At 44.7% G+C, this 20,178-nt stretch overlaps 1 protein-coding gene across 4 annotated transcripts in view; it reads left to right on the forward strand.

Moving 5' to 3' along the window:
* Positions 1-2,347: 2,347 nt before the first annotated feature.
* OMA1 (OMA1 zinc metallopeptidase) overlaps positions 2,348-20,178 on the forward strand; it is a 41,982-nt gene continuing 24,151 nt past the window's right edge. For 2 of the 4 annotated variants that reach the window (XM_035121377.2, XM_060276874.1), the window contains exons 1-6: positions 2,348-4,722; positions 7,538-8,036; positions 13,173-13,401; positions 14,454-14,627; positions 15,262-15,369; positions 15,937-16,065. In XM_035121377.2, coding sequence (XP_034977268.1) covers positions 7,564-8,036; positions 13,173-13,401; positions 14,454-14,627; positions 15,262-15,369; positions 15,937-16,065 — 1,113 coding nt within the window. In that variant the 5' untranslated portion in view covers positions 2,348-4,722; positions 7,538-7,563. Of the gene's footprint in view, positions 4,723-4,998; positions 6,206-7,537; positions 8,037-13,172; positions 13,402-14,453; positions 14,628-15,261; positions 15,370-15,936; positions 16,066-20,178 lie in introns of those variants that run through there. The other 2 variants (XM_060276873.1, XM_035121379.2) reach the window with 2 other exon arrangements.

Consider the following 20,178-nt stretch of genomic DNA (forward strand, 5'->3'; position numbering starts at 1 on the left):
CCTGTAACCTGACCTATTTTTAGACCCTGTAGAGAATTTTGGAATGAAGCCTTTGGCAATAAAGTTGAAAGTTCAAGTACTGTGTCTATGAGTGGGAGCCAAAACAGTGGGTCTCAGGAATTTTCAGCTGTCTCTGGTAAGAACTCCGGTATCTGAACCAGGCCACAGTCTGCAAATGTGAAGGTGTGGACTGCAATCCTAGGTGCATTTGAAAGCACATTTATAAAACATGGCTTCCCTTAAAGCAGGGGTGTCAAACTCAAATTCATCGGGGGCCGCATCAGCAGTTTGGTCACCCTCAAAGGGCCGGTTGTATCTGTAGGGCTATGTGCCCACTCTTTATTATCATAAATTATTGTCACTGCATTCAATTATTACTCTTATTCTTTCTTTCCCTCTCTACTTCCTTCCTTCTTTCTCCCTTTCCGTCTTCTCTCCCTCTTTCTTTCTTTTTCTTTCCTTCTTTATTCCCTTCCTTCTTTCCTACTCTTCTTTCTCTCCCCTCTTTCCTTCCTCTCTACCTCCTTGCTCCCTCTTTTCTTCCTTCCTTCCTTCCGTCCTTCCCATCTTTCTTCCTCTCCCTCATTCTTATTCTTTCTTTCCCTCTCTAATTCCTTCCTTCTTTCTCCCTTTCCGTCTTCTCTCCCTCTTTCTTTTTCTTTCCTTCTCTCCCCTCTTTCCTTCCTCTCTCCCTCCTGCTCCCTCTTTCCTTCCTTCCCTCTTTCCTTCCTTCCTTCCTTCCTTCCTTCCTTCCTTCCTTCCTTCCCATCTTTCTTCCTCTCCCTCATTCTTATTCTTTCCCTCTCTACTTCCTTCCTTCTTTCTCCCTTTCCGTCTTCTCTCCTTCTTTCTTTTTCTTTCCTTCTTTATTCCCTTCCTTATTTCCTACTCTTCTTTCTCTCCCCTATTTCCTTCCTTCCTGTCTCCCTCCCACTCCCTCTTTTCTTCCTTCCTTCCTTCCTTCCTTCCTCCCTCCCCTCCCTCCCCCTCTCCTCAGAAACATAGGATGCTGCTTTATACTTCTGGCTCTTAAACCCTGGAACCAGGAGAGCAGCTCCAGTGAGTCAACCTCAGCCAGTCCCTTTGGTGAAGGGTGGTGGCTCACTGGCAGAACATCTGTCCTGCATGCAGAAGGACCCCAGCATCTCCAGGTACCAGTAGCTCTGCAAAGCTCCTGCATGAAACCCTAGCGAGCCTCCACCACCCAGTGCAGTTACCAAAAATCATTTTTCAATAAATTGTACAATAATTGTACATGTGAATATCTACTTGCCATTATTCTGACTATGTTTCTGCTTTCAAGGTCCCGCTGCTGAGTCCCGCTGGCTGGGGCGCTCGGCGGGCCACATGACGAGGTCTGGCGGGCCGGATTTGGCCCCCGGGCCTTGTGTTTGACACCCGTGCCCTAAAGAAACCTGGGAACTGTCATTTAACCCCCGCAGCTGGAATTTCCCAGCACCCTAAACAAACGACAGTTCCCAGGATTCTTTGGGAGAAGCAACAGGCTTTCATATATGGTGTGGATGCGAGCTTATACTTGTTTGCCCGGGAATATGCCCCATTGAGTAGTTCAGTGGAACTTTTCCCCAGAAAGGAGCATATAAGATTCAGCCTGAGTAGCGGGTGCTAAATGAACCAGGGAGTTTTAGTGTCAGGACTGGCAGCTTAACAGCTGCAGCTAATATTTTATTGCAAGCCTCATAATTTTATGCCACAGTTATTTTTTTTAAGAAACTGAGCTCCCAGAGCTACTTATTTCAGGTTCATGGGTAATATCTCCTTTCTTGTTTGCAAATGTCATCTTCAAAAGCAATGCATAAATATCTCTCTAAATATTCAAAATCTCAGTTCCAAATCTGTAGAGTAAACCTGTTCCTTACTGCTCTATAAATATTTCACAGTGGTTTAACATTCTTATTATTTTATGAATACTTAATGAAAGATAAGCATTTTTTTGAAAATAGAGGGGCTAATGACTTGCAAGGTTATGCCATCCGTCTGGCTGAAGGGCTGACAGGATGCAAACATGACTTGACAATGGAGACAGTGTTGTTTGCTGTTTCCAACATACCCTAGAATCTTGGAAACAGCAAACACGGCTCCATATTTCTGAATAAGGCACAGGAGAATGCAACCCACTGCCTTCCTTTTAAGGTGATTTGAGGGCCCTAGTTCAGTTCCCAAAAGAGCCCCCCCCCTTCCTCCCAAAAGGAACAAATGGAATAAAGTCTCACAAAATATGTCTTGTGGTTTATTATCACAAAAGCTTCCATGGGCTACAAAAAGTACTTGTGAGTCTGTTCAGCTGCACAATCATCAGCAAACCACAAACGAAAAGCATTCTCCCAACCCTGATAAACAAAAAGAAAACATTATGAGCATGTGTAGTTTCACATTTTAAACTCACTCAACTTGTCCGTGTTTTTGCTCACTTCCTACTTTAGGCTATTCACCAACTCTCGGCCTAACCTACGTCATAATGGCTGTTGTGAAGATACAGAAGGTGGTGTAATACGGCTGCAAAGGGGAATTTAGTGCTTGCATCATTTATTTTGTTGACATATTTATAAACCATACTTTCCTATGAAAAATCACAAGGTGGCGTTTCGAGTTCGCTCCCAGGTTGGTGGGGGACTGTGGAAAGCAGAGTGATCTTCTTTTGAGCTGCTTTGGGCAGGAGTTGGCTGTGCTGCCAAGTTCTCCACGGGGAACTTAGTAGCACAGCTGAACCCGACAGGATCACCCTCATTACCAGTGACAAGAAGCCTCCTTTGCTGGGGCACTTGAAGGCTCCTGATTGTGCAAAGGCAGCTGTGTTTCTACCAGCCCCACTCCTCATGTTGCAGGTGTGGGGCAGTTGGGCATGGTTTTAGGAAAATGGCTTTGTGCCCCAAACAGGAATCCATGCAGAGTCAAATTAGTCCTGCAGGTCAGAGGTTTCCCACCCCTGAGCTCAGTGAGCCTAGTGCATCTCTGCTTTCCAGCCACTCAAAACTTTTCACAGCTCACTGCTTGGTTCCTTTAATGCCTCCTTAGCTCACAAGTAAACTCTGGTTCTGTATTGGATGACAGGCTAAGGGCAAGAAAGTTTATTATACCACTTTTATTTGTCTTGGGGTTAACTGATGTGCTCCTAGGCCAGGGGTCAGCAATCTTTTTCAGCTGTGGGCTGGTCCACCATCCCTCAGACCATGTGGTGGGCTGGACCATATATTGAAAAAAAATGAATAAATTCCTATGCACCACAAATAATCCAAAGATGCATTTTAAATAAAATCACACATTCTACTGATGTAAAAACACCAGGCAGGCCCCACAAATAACCCAGAGATACATTTTAAATAAAAGGACACATTCTACTTATGTAAAAACAAGGTGATTCCCGGACCGTCCGCAGGCCGGATTGAGAAAGCTATTGGGCCGCATCCATCCCCTGGGCCTTAGGTTGCCTACCCCTGTCCTAGGCTCTAATTGGGGTATGCTCTGGGCCCTGCAGCCACTGAAAAATATCCTCTTTACACTATGGTCTATTATGGCATAACTTGGGCAAGGCCTCATCACCATAGCAACCACTTGTTTGTCTTCCCCTAATTTTGAAATCCAGATGTTCAGGAGGAGAAAAATCTCTGTCCCCGCTTGCAACAGGAAACACTGTTCATGAGCCACTGTTTAAAGGTTTCTCCCATTTGTTTTCTCCAGTACCCCTGGCCTCCGTAAGAACATACCTACAAGGGCTGCCGGATTTATAAAGGACTGGGCTATGGGAAAGCCACCACACATGGACATTTCCCAGTGTTACCTACTTGCATGTAAATGCACTTGCAATGTACGTGTGCCCATTTGTGCCCATTTGAGGGTAGTGTAAGTGCCCCAACACACTTCTGAACCATCCATCGCTGGTGTACTAATGGAAGTAGCGGCAGATCCGCATCTGGCAAGCATGGCCGTAGTCAGGACTTTTGTGGGGGGGGACAGATGTGATTGGTCAGTTAGTTAGTTAACAATTTCTATTTGTTTTATTTGATCTGGGGGGGGCATAGCTGCACCCCCTTGGCTACGCCCATGCTGACAAGCACATTTAAAAACCTTGTTGTACACATGCCACCCGCAGCCACCGCATATGGCATATTTCTGCATTGCAGGGGGTTGGACTGGATGACCCTCGGGGTCCCTTCGTTACAATTCTATGACTGCATTCCATCACTCCGGACTGCCGGTATATAGGTGCAGAATCACATCTCTGAATCTCCTTCACGCTCAACTCGCTCACAATAAACACAGCGGCTGGAGGCGGCCTTCTCTCGGTCGCGAAACAGGGAAACTCCGCCACCGATTGGCTCCCTCCCCAGCCCGGAAGAAAAGGAAAGCGGCCGCCCCAGCCGTAGTGCGCCGGGGGAAGAGGCCGCTTGGCAAGGCCTGGCGCACGGGGAGGGCGAAGGGCGCGCCTCTCCGCGGCCAAAGGGTTCCAGAGGTGGCCACTGCGTCTTTACGCGCAGCGCCCCTTATCTCCAAGGTCGGGCGGGCGGCGAGTAAGGGGAAAGCGCTGGTATCTCAAGCCCCCCCCCACCCCCGCTCCATTACGTCTTCACTTGCTGGAGGGATCGCCAGCCGCCGGAGCAGAGGATCTTGCTCCTCCCCCCCCTCCGCGCCTCGTCTCTGACTTGAGCTTTTGGCAACCTCGCCTCCTCCTCCTCCTGGAACGAGTTTGTTCTGTCGCGGCTGGTAGGTGACGGGAGTGGCGATGGCGGGGGAAAGGCAGCCAGCCTTGTGGGCGCACAGCTCCCGCTCCTCTGCAGGCCCGCGTTATAGGGAGGCGTCCCGCTTGCTCTCTATTGGCTCCGGTTTCCCTGCTGCTGCGCCTTCTTCGGAAGGCGTATCCCCTTCCTGCCCTGGCAGCGTCTCCTGTTGACGTTGGCCAAAGAGGCTCAGGTGGCGCAGGGAGGCACCGGGTCGGTTCCCCGGGCCGCGGCGCTTCTGCGCCAAGGGAAACCTGGGTTCTGCTCGCGTGGCTTGAGAGGCAGGAGAGGGTGTGCGTGTCCTTCCTCGCCCTCGAGCCTAGGAGCTGAAGGAGACCCCGGGGCACCAGGTGCGATGGATGTTTCTGGAACCACAGGAGCCTGTAGTTGGAAAGATCTTGAAGTTAAAAGCGTGCGAAATTTATTTAGCCAAGCAAAACGTTACATCGTCTCTCTGGTGCTCCAGGTCTCCGCATTGTGACTCTGCTCTTGTGGCACGAAGCCACCCAAGTCACAAGGCGAACCCGCATTTCCCCTGATACTCATATAGCAGATAATATGGTTTAGGATTCCCACCTAATCCAGCCGTCCCTGTTGGTTTTAATTAGCAATGGAAATTTGACTTGAAATTTAGGTGAGAAATATTTGTTCTATGAGGGAAACAAGAATGGCTCTACTTACCGAAAAAAACACCTGCCTGCTCCTCATTTTGCTTGCTCCTCATTTTGCTTGCCCTGGTGCCCCTTTTGGATAGGTCAGTCTTAGTTAAAGCCTCACCTATTTCGTTGTGTCATTCTCTCCATGCAATTGTCTCTGGGTTCAAATATGACAGCCAGAATCTTCTCCCCTCACAGGGAGTTGGCTCCTGATATTGAAGGTAGTACAGTCAGTACATGAACTTTCATGAGGGTGTTTTCCATGGGACACGAGTGCATTGTTAATGAATCTGTCCTGGACAGCCAAAATATGACAGGATAGTGCCCAAGCTTTTGACTTCTCAGGCTAGATTCACCCGGTGCCTTGTAGATTTGGACTATAACTCCCATCAGTCCCAGCTACCACAGCTGTGCTGGCAGTGTTGCTGATGGGAGTTGTAGTCCAGAACTTATGGAGGGCACCAGGTTGGAGGAGACTGGGCTAGATGGTAAACAAAGCAGGGGGTTAGCTGTTAGTATACTACTTGGTGCTTATATAGCACTTCAGAGAGCTCAGAGCATTTTACTTGGAATCTCTCAATAATCCTTACAACAACGCTGCCAGGTAGATCAATATTACTATCTCCATCTTGCAGATGGAGAATAGGGGGGTGGAGATGAGAGATTGTGGCTTGCATAAAGACACCTAGTGATTTAGTGATGGAGGTGATACTTGGAAACTTTGAAAGGGAAGCCAAATCAGAGAGTTAATGGAAGAGGTCGACTGTTGGCCTGAGGGAAGGAGTTTGCTGCTGACACTAAAGAGAGAACAAGGTAAAAAAGTGGACAGAGGGCCATGGGCTATGGATGCCAAGGAAGTTGCGTGTGTGCCAAATTTCATGTGGTGGGTTGTATTCAACTATCTTTTATTCAGAGTAGGCTCCTTTACATTAATGGCTGCAATTAACTTAGGTCCAGTAATTTAAGTGAGTACAAGTTAATTATTCTGAGTAAACAGTAGTTGACGGCAACCCAGTGATTTGAACTAATCAACCAGAGAAATGGTCAACTAAAGAACAGAACTGGGACCTGCATTTACTGCAGTGGGATATTACACCCAAGTCAACCTTTTCAACTCTGCAATCACTTCATTGTATCCCAAATTTTGGTTGGAAACCAAAGTTTCACATATGGAAAATAAGTGCCAGTGGCTGTGTTCAGGATTCTTACATTGGTTCCAACCCTTGATGTTCTTATGGGGACCGCATATTCTCTCCCACTCTATGTGTAAATTGCAAGTTTAAAAAATGGGGTAGATGTATTATATAAGTCCTACTCATACAGGCGTGTCCTGTTAGGAGAAAAGAGTGCAAGGCTCACTCCCACACATTGCTGTGTACTAACTGGTTACCTGAACTATGTGTGATGTAGCTCATGGATGTAAAGATTCTGTGTGACCCATTGGCTTGGTTTGGACTATTTTTCTGGGCTTCCGAAACTGTGGTTTGGACCAAAGTGGGGGAAGTCTATCTTAATAGTTTGTTAACTTTGGAACTAGCAATGGGATAGGGGGGGAACTGTACTCGTTTGATCCTCTTTTCCTCTTCAGTGTGGTTTTCCCCCATGCTTAATAGTGTGTCTGTTCAGCACTTCATTTCTGGCTTTTGCTAAGCCTGAGTTCCCTATTATATCTGGAGAATTCTGGCTTATTGTCAGATATTATACTGGTGTGCTAACTTAACACTGACAGATTTACACAGTTTTGGATCCACAGCTCTGTCTTTTTGTAAATCAGAAATGAAGCAGAACAGTGGAAAGGGTGTAGGTATCTGGCCCTGGCTCATGCTCCTAATTAATAAACCATAGTTTTTGAAACCTGGAACAATTATCTGAACTAGGCCATTGTCCCCAACCATAGCTGCCAAGTTTTCCCTTTTCTCGTGAGGAAGCCTATTCAGCATAATGGAATTTCCCTTAAAAAAAGGGAGAACTTGGCAGCTATGTCCCCAACAACTACTCCTGACACTTTGGTAGAACCATGCTGAGGTTTTCCCAATACCCAGTACTGAGTTCTAGTGAATACAAACCCTAAAAGAGCATAATGTCTTCTAGCGTTATCATTTGCTATTGCATCATTATATATATACTCTTGATTTACATTTCTAGGTGTAACAGGTGTGTGAGAAAGAAAGATGGCTGCTCTTAGTGGCTCAAGGAACTGTCTTTTAACTCGACTTACATCTTTGGCCTGTTGGGGAAAGAGCATTAATCCTTACAAGTTTTCCAGCGAAGCCTTGAACAGCCACCAGCATCAAGTGACTAAGTGCCACTCATGGAACAAAAGTAAAAACAGAAGGCGCTACTTAATGACTGAAAGTTCCAACACCTACAGTAACCTCATTAATAGAAGTCAAGTGTGGCTTTTGAACCCTAAGAATGCAGGAATTTTCAACGTCGCACACAGCTGTTCTAGGAGGCCTTGTATTCTCTCTGAGCAAAGGGCAAGAGGACTTTCCTTTCAAAAATCTCGACGCTTGACTGCTTCTCACGATGTCCAGTTTCACAGGCCTTTCCACAGATCTTCAGCATTGAAGGTGGCTCCCGTTCCAATCTTGTGGATCCTATTGAAGCCAGTTCAGAAAATATTTGCTATCATCCTTGGGAGGTAAACATTAATATTGCTCTGCAAAGCAGACTATAGAGTATACTACATTGTTGCAATGTAAATTTAGATGCAAGCTTAATAGGATACTGCACTTTGCAAAGGCCACATGAGATTGTTTGGCATGCTCATAACGGTGCTAAGGAGCCTTGCAAATAGATGGTGAAAGCTCACTTCTTGCGAGAATGACTGCTGCTTTTGTAAAATAAAAAATTCTTTCAGTAGCACCTTAAAGACCAACCAAGTTTTTATTTTGGTATGATTCCAAAATAAAAACTTAGTTGGTCTTTAAGGTGCTACTGAAAGAATTTTTTTATTTTGCTTTGACTCAGACCAACACGGCTACCTACCTGTAACTGCTGCTTTTGTGTCTCTGCTCCCCTCCTCCTCTCACCTGTTTTAAAGCCTGGCAAGGTAGCTTGGAAGAACATGTGTAACTTGGATAAAAAAAGGGTAAAGTACATTCCTATGCTGTTTCTCAAACTGTTCCCCAAACTATGTGAATGTTCTACCTCTATCCTCCAGCAAAGGATGCTAGAATAGCATTGTGGTACTTTCTGGTCCCCTGCCCACCCTCCCAGTACTGAGGGATAATGCCTCCTGGCTCTAGGCACTAGGTCAGGGGTCAGCAACCTTTTTCAGCCCTCAGGCCATGTGGTGGGCCGGACTACATTTTTTGGGGGTGGTGGTGGTGGAATGAACGAATTCCTATGCCCCACAAATAACCCAGAGGTGCATTTTAAATAAAAACACAAATTCTACTCATGTAAAAACACTAGGCAAATAACCCAGAGATGCATTTTAAATGCACACATTCTACTCATGTAAAAACACGCTGATTCCTGGGCTGTCCGTGGGCCGGATTGAGAAGGCAATTGGGCCGCATCCGGCCCACAGGTCTTAGGTTGCCTACCCCTGCACTAGGTTGATAGTACAGTACCACTTTTGATTCTTGTAAAGAGGATGGGGCAGGAGCTGTAGGAAGGAGAGTGTGAGTATTGTACATTCTCGGCCTGGAACCATGATAAATTGCACCTCTGTTTCTGTGCTTTCCCATGGTAGAACTTGAAGGCAGTCCCTGCTTTGGGGATATGATTTGTTTTTTATGGGTTTCCATTTACCTTAGTCAAGTTTTAATTGCTTGAAAGGCCAACTGCTTCCTTGATTTGAAATCTGTGAAGCTCTCAAACACCTCTGAAGTGGAGTATGCAACTCTGTTAGTCACTTTGGTGGGAAGGTAGGGATGAAGCAGAAGAAATAAACATGCTTTAAATAAGCTTAGTTTGAAATGGCATCAACTTGGTGGCTTAGGTGCAGAACGTTCTTCCTGTACTTTTAGTTCTATACTGTCTGAGCAGTGCCTTTTTCTCCTAAATGCCACCAGCAGACACTTTATTATTAACTGTGTTGCCAAGACACACCTTGTTGTGTAATTTTCACCAAGGAAGTAGTTGCGCCTCTCAAGTTTTTAGCAGTGACTCAGCACAGTGAGTTTCGTTCCTTGCTTGCAGACCAATCGGTTAACAAAATTTGGATCTTGGTAATGCACTTCTAATATTAGGAGCACATCCTAATCTCTAGTCACCGTTCTAAAAGGTAATTTGGCTACTAATCTCCAATCTAGATATCATGTGCACATAAGAGGGCTGCTGCAGCACTGTCCCCATGCATGTACTATCCTGCTGAGGAAGCCACACCTTGGCAAACTTCCTGGGAAAGGAGTGGAAGGTTCTCAGAATCTGGGGCATGGCATATATAGGCCTGCGTCGCACTTGGATTTATGAGCGCTGGTAAAGGCATGTGCCTGGTGCTTCACCTTGTAAGCTGTTTTTCTGGATTGGAGGTTGAGTAATTTGGGCTTAAGAATAGGTAAATCACAAAGCATGCATCTAGTTTTCTAGTGTATATATAGTTCGTGATCCAGAGAGTTCAGGCGTGCGGTAAAGGTAAAGGTACCCCTGACCGTTAGGTCCAGTCGCGGACGACTCTGGGGTTGTGGCGCTCATCTCGCTCTATAGGCCAAGGGAGCCAGACAACTTCCGGGTCATGTGGCCAGCATGACTAAACCGCTTCTGGTGAACCAGAGCAGTGCACGGAAACGCCGTTTACCTTCCCGCCAGAGCGGTACCTACTTATCTACCTGTTCTTTGATGTGCTTTTGAACTGCTAGGTGGGCAGGAGCTGGGACCGAACAACGGGAGCTCACCCCATCGCAGGGTTTTGAACCGCTGACGTTCTGTTCGGCAAGCCCTAGGCTCTGTGGTTTAGACCACAGTGCCACCTGCATCCCTAAGGCTTGTGGTAGTGCAGTAGAATTTTTAACTTTGAAGAGCTGACTCCTTCACTTCCCCATGCCACGTAACAAATCGCTTTTGAAAATCATCCTCAGTTTTGGAAGTCCTCAGGTTTGCCTTGTGGCATAGAGGGAGGACTTCTGTTTGAGGAAAACAAGTATAAAATCCCCCTTGGAGTTTTTTTATTATTATTATAGTGCTCTGGATTCTGGCCATAAACTTTACATATTCACTATGCAGGCCAAAACAGCAACTGATGCTCCACTTGTGCTTTTGCAATATGGATGTTCTGTTGCTGCTCAAGGAACCATCTATTAAATTTAAATTGTATTGTATATACAAGTTGGGCCCTGTGGAAAACCATCGTGGTATATCCCATCCCTTATTAAACCTTTCCTTTGTTATTAAATGAACACATTTTTCTTCCTGTAAATAAGGTGTTCCAGTGTTTTGAAACTTGGTTGTTCTTCTTATTCTCCAGAGCAGAATGTTGTTGTTTTTTTAAATAGAATATAATAGTTAATGTTTTCTCAGCCTTTAAATATGCATTAGATTTTTGTTTTGGCTTTCCCTTTCCATTCTCAAAGGCTTCATTGAAGCCAGATTTTAGATCTGTAGAAATTAACTTTAAAAAAAAAAGTTTAAAAGGAGAATAGCTTTAGATTATTTAAACTGCTGTTTGGTTCCTCAAATTTCAATTGAGCAATCTCCCACTTTTTTTTGTATACAGTGGAACCTTGGGTTACGTACCGTCCTGCTTACGAATGCTTCAGGTAATGAGCTCCGCTAACCCGGAAGTAGGTCTCCTGGTAGTGAACTTTGCCTGGGATGCGAGCGGAAGTCACGTGTTGGCAACGTGGCGGCAGTGGGAGGCCCCATTAGCGAAAGCGTGCCTCAGGTTAAGAACTGTTTCGGGTTAAGAACGGACCTCTGGAATGAATTAAGTTAGTAACCACTGTAATATCTTGCCACTTGCCTGGCATTACATTACCTCACTTTTGCTTCCTCTTCATTTGAAATGGAAGCTCTTTCTGTACAAACATGTGCATGCTAAGTAGGTACTGCCCCATCTCTCCCTATTTATTTGTTCTTGAAATCCATCTTCTTTTTAAACTCACCTTCTCAGCCTATGACTTGCCTTAACCTGGGCACCTTAAAAGCTGCCTGATCCACCTATGGGTTTAATATGTACAGAAGCAAAACTTTGTGCGGATCCCTAGCTTTGCGGGCAGCTGTATGCAGAAATGGGCCCTGGTTTCCTGTCCAGCTGTGGATATGTGCACATAGCCCTTTAAATCCCAAATATGAAGCTGCCCATTTGTTTGATGAGAGTGATGGTGGTCCCACGCTCATTGTTTGCCCTATCTTCCTCCTGTTCACTTCCGATTCAGCTTTCCTCCTTTCCTACACCAGCTCCCCCCCCCCTTCTTGTTGTCCTTATGCACAGCCCTCAGCTGCTGTTCCTCATCTCTCAGACTCCTCATAATGCACCAATCTCCTTAGGCTGAGAGGCCCCACATTCCCCAGGTATCTGAGACCAGACCGAGGAGTACTGTTCTGATGAGGAGTGGTGGGAACATCCCCCTCCCCCTGCTCCTGGCCAGGATCCTGAAGCTGCCCAGGAGCAGTGGAGCAGTGAAGATTTGGAACAGTGGTTTGCAGAGGGGCATAGTTCTGAAGACAAAAGTTGGGAAGAACTGGGGGGTGAACAGCAAAGGGAAAAAGAACAGGAAGAGAGAGAGCTAATAGACTCTCTCGCTGGAAAGTATTCCGCATATCAGTCCAAGGTCATGCAGATAAGGTGGCTACGAGATCTGTTCTGGTTGCGAGATCAGGTTGCGAGATCAGGTTGCAAGACGGAAGAGATTGGGGGGGGATCCTTACTTGGGAACACCTTCAATTCTGATAATGGATGCTTTGTTCTTTTGCTGTGATCATTAAAGACTCCTTAAATGGTAAGGGACTCTTTTCGCTTTCTCCTGCTTATCTACGACCAAAGGCGGGGAGGAAGCAAAGTCTGACACCAGGTTAACCAGCAAACTTACAGTGCCTCTCTAATTCCTCATTTCTCTCATGTGTACAAGAATGTGCAACATATCTGTTTTACTCTTGTAGGGAGTTAGGTATCAAAGTGAACGTTGCTGCAGCCTCATAGCTTGTTGTGTCAGTGTCACATTAAACCATAGCCTAAGACAACTAACAATGTTAACTATGGTTTAATGTGAGCACTCAACGTATTAGTATATGCCACTGAAAAGTTTTTGCTCTGCTCTTTTTCTGTTTCTGATGTTGCTAAGCTTACAGGAAAGAGAGCCTGGCTTGTTGTTATGTCCAAACCCAGACCTATGGTTTCTTTCCAAATAAACCACGGGGCAATCAAGGTTTGTTCTTGGCATACCACTTGTGGTTGACACACCATGAGCCTCAGGTTGGGAACTCAAAACAAGCCAGACCATGGTTTGTTTTCTGGTGGCATAGCAGGCAAAAGAACTTTGGGGCATCATGAACTAGCATGCTATTTGTTTGCATTAAGCAGAGAAGCTTGTATTTTAACTCAACCAATTAACTGAATGCGATGTTAGCCTCTTCGGAATGCATCCTGTGGCTTCAGCATGGCAAGTATGGTTTTTAAAAATGGTGGCTTTGTATTCTCCTATTCTACAAGCAGGGTGCTGGTAGCATGGCTATACATGCAAGACTGCCAGGTATGAAGAGCACATTCACTTCTGCTGTTAAGTTTTGACATTTATAACACGTGCTGGTAGCACTGATGAGGGTGCAGCAGTTGGAGACACTTGCAATTCGCTCTGGCTTCCTTGAACTTTGCGATATTTGTGCCTTGCAGGAGCATAAGAAAATGGTGGAGGGCACTTCCTCCAAACAAGAAGGAGCTGTTTAAAGAAGCCGCAAGAAGAAATAAATGGAAGATAGCCTTAGGCCTGTGTACTTTAGGAGTTGTATTTATCCTGTTTTATTTTACTCACTTGGAAGAGACACCAATCACTGGACGTTCTCGGCTTCTGGTGTTTCGGAAAGACCATTTTGCTGAATTGTCCCAGATGGAGTATGCCATGGTGGGTAGCTGTTCAAAAAAGCAAATAATAATAATAATAATAATAATAATAATAATAATAATAATTCCCCTGCCCCACTTAGCAGTAACTGAGATGACTCACAGTAACAGTTCAGGGTCTCCAGCTCTACTACTTGAGACCCTTATTAATGCACAATGCTGGTGATGGAAGATGGGAACTTCTATGAAGCATATATCCTGTTTTCTGGCCTTCCCATGTAGCTGAGGGAATTTTTCTTCCATTTAAGGAGTATTGGTAGTGCAAGGATTGAGAATATATGTTTTACTGCTTGTTACATGAGGAAGATGAATATTGCTTGTTAGTAAATAATATATGTATATATAATTGCTGATGTTTTCCATGTCATTAGGTCACCTTTCCTGAGTTAAATATTTTGCTCAAGCACATCATTAAATTTTATTCCCTAAATGGATATCGTACAGCAAGGCATGTCATTTTAGGGGGTGAAATTTAATTTTTGCAAATTTCTTCCATGAGGGGGGTCTTAAAAATATGTTTTTGGGTGTGAGGGATTCAAATCTGCTGTTATATTTGCGATTGGACAACATTTAGCTGGCTAAGACTATGTTTGATTAAGAAGCAAATAAACTGCTTTCGGAAAGCCAAATAATTTTAATTTTGCCTCCTGAAAGTGTCAGGTAAAATAATAAATGCATATAATATAAGTAAATAAGAATAATATTAAAATATAAGTACTTGGCAGTCATTTTTAAATTATTTCTATGCAATTTTACACACATTTTTACTTACCAAACAAAATTAGATTAATGTAACCAAAATATCTCTTGAATTCCCAAGTCATTCTATAACTTTTTAGCACCCTTCATTTTGGGAATTTGGGAGTTGAAAAATTCATCATGCCCTAATAGTATGGTGTAAGTCTCCTCCCTGCTCTGAATCAGATTGCGTCATATGTTATTTTAAATTTATACTGACCTCTCTTCCATGGATATTCATGCATATTGTACCTCTTAACTGCAATTTTACTTTGCTTGAATCGGTCAGTATGCTGCACCCTTTTTTTCTTTTAGTGGGTCGAAGAATTTAAAAGCAGAATGTTGCCTGAAACAGACCCCCGTTACCAGGAGGTCAAAGAAGTCTTTTTGCATCTGATTGACAGCAACAAGGATTTTCCAGGACTCTCTGAGTTCAAGTGGACTATCCATGTGGTGGAGGGGCCAGACATTAATGCTGTTGTGCTTCCAGTAAGTAAAAAATCAAACACAAAAGGTGCGATGTAATAATTCAGAAAGAAGCTACTGACAGCGCATTCCTGTTGTCCTTGGGAGGCCAAAGGATTTTGCACATCTCCCTCTTGGTGGTGAGGGTGGGGGTGGAGGGGTCGTAGCTCAGAGGCAGAACATCTGCCTGCCTTTTCCAGATTCAATCTCTGGCTTCTGCAGGCAGGGCTGAGAATGTCACCAAATCTGGATCCCTGCCAGTCAGTGCGGACAGTACTGGACTTGACTTGGTACCGCTGTCCTTCCTCTGCCATTATTGCTTTCACAGTAGAGAGGGGGGAAAGGTGTTGGAGAAGAAGAGGAGCTTCTGGGACCCAGCCTCCCCTAATCCACATACACGGGTTGACGGGTTGAGAGAAAACATGTCCTGAAATTTGCGTGCTGATTTTCTCTCCTTTTCTGACCAACGTGCTGAAGAAAAGGAGGAATAAAGAAGAAGCACAACTTCTCTTTTTTTCCTCCATTCTGTCTCTCACCCCCCGCCCCAATTTTGCTGCTGTGTTGGTGCTGTTCTGGCCGAGCTCTGGGTTCACCCCCCCCATTTCCACTCTGTGAAACAATTTGTTTGCAGTATTATTTTTCCTCTCTTTGCCTGCAGAATGGACAACTGTTTGTTTTCACTGGTATGCTGTCTGCTGTGTCAGATATCAATGAGCTGTCTTTCATTTTGGGACATGAACTTGCTCATGCTGTTCTGGGACATGGGGTATGTATTCTGTTTTAAATAGTGATGTTGCCAAAGCCCCCTGAAACTAAAAACATACTTGTAGTCATAGTTGACCAATGTTGAGACCACCATATTTGACTGGAATTATCCAGCGATGCTCACAGCCTGCCTCTTTGGGCTAGAAAGCTTTGCTCCAAATTCTGCATCTGTGGTGTTAATTGAACTGACACAGTCAGAAGTTAGGGGTGTGTAGTACAACTGAATAGTTCTTTATAGGCCTTCCTTACCCAGGGCTGGTGCTATCCAGCATCCAGTGTTTCTTTTGTCAGCATTGTAGCTTCATACAGTGTTTCTCCAAGTTGGATCTCCAGCTGTTGTTGGACTACAACTCCCATAATCCTTAGCTAGCAGGATGTGATGGGAATTGTGGTCCAACAACAGCTGGAGAACCAAGTTGGAGAAGTAACAGCAACTTCTGCGTCTTCACGTTTTGTAAAAAGGGTCAGTAGACAGTGCATCGTTTTGCATACAGAAAACCTTAAATATCCATATGCAAGATTAGGAGATAAATAGGTGGTTTCAAAATACAATTTTCCTTGTTTTAAGGCAGAGAAGGCGAGCCTGATGCATTTTGTGGATTTCGTGCTCCTCATTTTTCTCATAATGATTTGGGCTGCTTGCCCTGGAGACAGCTTAGCAATCGTAGGCCACTGGCTCCAATCTTGGTTTCAAGAGGTAAGTTGATCAATGTTCTACAGAGCATTCGTCTAGCTCCTGTTCTTTGTGGGGGGAGATGGGGAGGTCTCTGTGTTACAGGACACAGTGCTTCATTTAATAGACTATGGACCTGATCTAGCAGTAAACGTACGGTCTTAAGTCAGCTTGCGTGTTGGATCTAAGAAGCGGAAAGAAACTGCAGTTCAGCCTGGGTGAGTAGCTAATTACAAGCCCTGGCTTGCCTTTCCCCCATGGGAAGCAGATCTTGATCTCACTGTTTTTAAAATAAGACAAAGTCGCAACAAATGTAGGTCACTTTGTGGGTGTATTATGCACACTGTCATAGGTGTGGTTTGTTTGTTTTTTAAAAACACTATTGGATTGATTCATGAAAGACACATACATTGCCTTCTAGTTTGTAAACTTCAGACTGTTGTGAGCTGGGAGTGAATGCCAGGAAATGGAAGTACTTTGTTATTTCCCTGGCCGCTGCTATGAGCCAGTAAACATTTTTCTTATAAACTCATTCTGCTGGCCCTAGACATACTACTGAGTGGAGCAGACTTACCTAGAATCAATAATTCAAATTCTACTGTAGCATTCATCACCCACAATATTCCATCTCTGGAGGATGGCATGCATTTTGCAATAGAACTTCCTTCTCCTTTTAGGCCTTTGCATTTCTAAAGGTTAGCTTGATCACCCGGAAAACGATTTAAAATGCAATATTGTTCTTCGTACATCTGTTGAGCCAATATTGTGCTATATTAACATTCTTGGGTGAAATCCATAGACCTCCCCAAGTGATCCGAGAACCTCAGATGCCCCGAGATCCTTCCACTTGGCTTTCTTTCTTTCTTTCTTTCTTTCTTTCTTTCTTTCTTTCTTTCTTTCTTTCTTTCTTTCTTTTTCTTTTGCTCCGTGCTACAAGGCTCATTAACCAGGAACCAAGAAGAGAATAAATGGTCCTGCTCTCCCTGCAAAGTTTCTTATTACACTTGAACTTCCTGCCAGTCAGGAATAAAACCAGAGATTTAGGAAAAGGCAGTTCAGTAACCTAACCTAAAATGGCTGAGAGACCTGTCAGGATGATCAATGATACTTCAGCACCAGGCTTGCTTTATAGTACACAAGTTGCCAAACCCAGTTCTTCGCTCTCTGTCACATTTGGCAGTTTCTTTCCCTTCACGCTCCAGAAGTGTAAAATGCCGGTGGTAGCTCTTTTCTTTTTGAAAAGGGAGGTGCCAGGAAAACTTCTGAGGTTGCAGAAATGTGGTGATTTTATTATTGCTGTTTCTTGGTTTCCACAGCTGTCTGGGTGCTGCTCCCTCTAGCAATATTCCATATTATCCTCTCAAGTAAATGTTGTAACTTTGTACAGTGGTACCTCGCAAGACAGAGGGACCCAGGTGGTGCTGTGGGTTAAACCACTGAGCCTAGGGCTTGCTGATCAGAAGGTCGGTGGTTCGAATCCCTGTGACGGGGTGAGCTCCCGTTGCTCGGTCCCAGCTCCTGCCAACCTAGCAGTTCGAAAGCACGTCAAAATGCAAGTAGATAAATAGGAACCGCTACAGCGGGAAGGTAAACGGCGTTTCCATGTGCTGCTCTGGTTTGCCAGAAGCAGCTTTGTCATGCTGGCCACATGACCTGGAAGCTATACGCCGGCTCCCTCGGCCAATAATGCGAGATGAGCGCGCAACCCCAGAGTCGGTCACGACTGGACCTAATGGTCAGGGGTCCCTTTACCTTTTACCTCGCAAGACAAAAATAATTCATTCCGTGGGTCGTGCCGTCTTACGAAAATTTTTGTCTTGTGGAAACAAATGGCAGACGGCAAAAAAAAAAAACCGCCTTGCGAAATGAGGCCATAGAAAGCTTTGTCTTGCTAGGCAACAAAGAATCGCTAGACGCTTTCGTCTAGCGAGTTTTTCGTTGCGCGAGGCATTCGTCTTGCGAGGTACCACTGTATTATCACTCAGACAACCAGAAGTCAATAAGTCGCATAATAAAATGTGATTTCTGGTGACCCACAAGGCACTGAGCAAGACCATTTTGCTGTACCTCTTTGAAAAGATTGCATTCTCAAATTAATTTTTTTAAATTTCATTTGGTACTGTTCATAAACCACCTTTCGTTGTGAAAAATAAGGGCAGTTTACAAAATAACAATATAACATAGTTAGTGCCTTGGAATAACCGTATGGCCAGGTAGTTTTTTTTACCAACTGGTAAAAATGTGTTATTTCCAAGTTTAATACATGATTTGTTTGAAAAACTGCATCCTCAGAGCACTGATTTAAAAAGGTCCCACTATTGTCAGTGTCACCGAGACACTCTGGAAGGGGAGTATGTTTATGAAATCTGTGGTCCATGCAAAATACGAGGTATTTCAAATGCAGTTGGAAATACGGTATCAATTCACATGGACTTTGCTCTATTATAGAACTAGGGCAGGGGGCCCTGTGGCCCAGCAGATGGTTCCTGACTGCTAGGCATGCAGGCTGGGGCTGATGGGAGTTGGAGTCTATCCACATCTGCAGGCCCCATGTGCTCCCCATACCTGTAGGGTTAAAACGAAATGAAATTTGGCAGTATTGTCAAATATCAGGCGGGAAAATCAGGTTTGTAAAAAAAGAAAAAAGGAACAAATGTGGGAACTGAATAAATTCTATTACAGCTGAGGAGAGTCTTGAGGCTGTAATACGGCATGTCCATCTTTCATATCCACAATTTACTTTCAGTTGGGCTACTGCACGGGAAACCTGCTATCCAAGTTTTTTTCTTTTTCTGTCATAATTGCAGTGTGAAGCCTTACAATGTGTGGGTAATTTCCCATGACATTTTGGGAACTGGGCGGCAGGTAGATTGGAGCTGGGCAGGGCTTTCCTTGGGGCGAGACAGTGCCTTTTCTACAGTCATCCTAAGTTGTCAGCATCTGCCCTCATCACCGCTCTCTCTGACTTTGATCTCTGTGCTCCGCTGTCACTGCCAGTCGTTGGTTTACATTGTATTATAACTCGCTGATATTTGCATTACATTTTGCATTGAAAAGCTTTAATATGAGGGGGAAAGCACTCTGCATATGCACCAAGGTGCTTTTTCCTTAAGACCTCTGCCATGGATTTAAAGGTGAACACACATATTGCGGTGACTCAGTGTTTTTTTTAACCATCTGTAAAATGGGACCATTGACAGCTAAAGGGTCTAAATGCAATAAAGCACATAAAAGGTAAAGGTAACGGGACCCCTGACCATTAGGTCCAGTCGTGACTGACTCTGGGGTTGCGGCGTTCATCTCGCGTTATTGGCCGAGGGAGTCGGCGTACAATTTCCAGGTCATGTGGCCCGCATGACAAAGCCGCTTCTGGCGAACCAGAGCAGTGCATGGAAACGCTGTTTACCTTCCCATCGGAGCGGTACCTATTTATCTACTTGCACTTTGAGGTGCTTTCGAACTGCTAGGTTGGCAGGAGCTGGGACCAAGCAACGGGAGCTCACCCCGTTGCAGGGATTCGAATCGCCGACCTTCTGATCGGCAAGCCCTAGGCTCTGTGGTTTAACCCACAGCACCACCTGCGTCCCAATAAAGCACATAGATGTCTTTTTATCTTTTATCTGATGTGTCTGCAGAATACCTCACTGCTTTTATTATCAAAACCCATCTGGCTGCATGCATTTTTAGTTTCCCTTTTTCACCTGTGGTTAGCTCTGGCCTCTTGTCATTATTCGCCAGGCCATGCAAATTCTCCCCGCTTAGCTGCACCCACTACCGGTACTTCAATCTATAAAACGCTGGAGGATATCCTATCATTCTGTCTACTATAGACCAGAGAGAGAGAGAGAAAAGTGAAGAAGTATCACTGGCATGCATGACTTCTATTGGAACCAAACTCTAGAACACAGCAGGTCCTCAGCCAGGCTGCTAATGCAACTGCTGATTTAGCTGCTTCCTAAATTCCCCAGGAAAAATGTACATCATTCTACAGCTTCTTCTCTAAGCCCTTTGCAGAAAGAGTAGGAGGGGGAACGCTTCTGCTGAAACTTGCCTGTTTGTTGCATGTAAGTTAGGAAAATGCTTACTTTGGTTTCAGAAACTGGGAAAAACAAAGTTCTGATGTCTCTTTCCTTTCCC

This window comes from Zootoca vivipara, chromosome 7 (genome assembly GCF_963506605.1).
Source record: "Zootoca vivipara chromosome 7, rZooViv1.1, whole genome shotgun sequence".
NCBI lineage: Eukaryota > Metazoa > Chordata > Lepidosauria > Squamata > Lacertidae > Zootoca > Zootoca vivipara.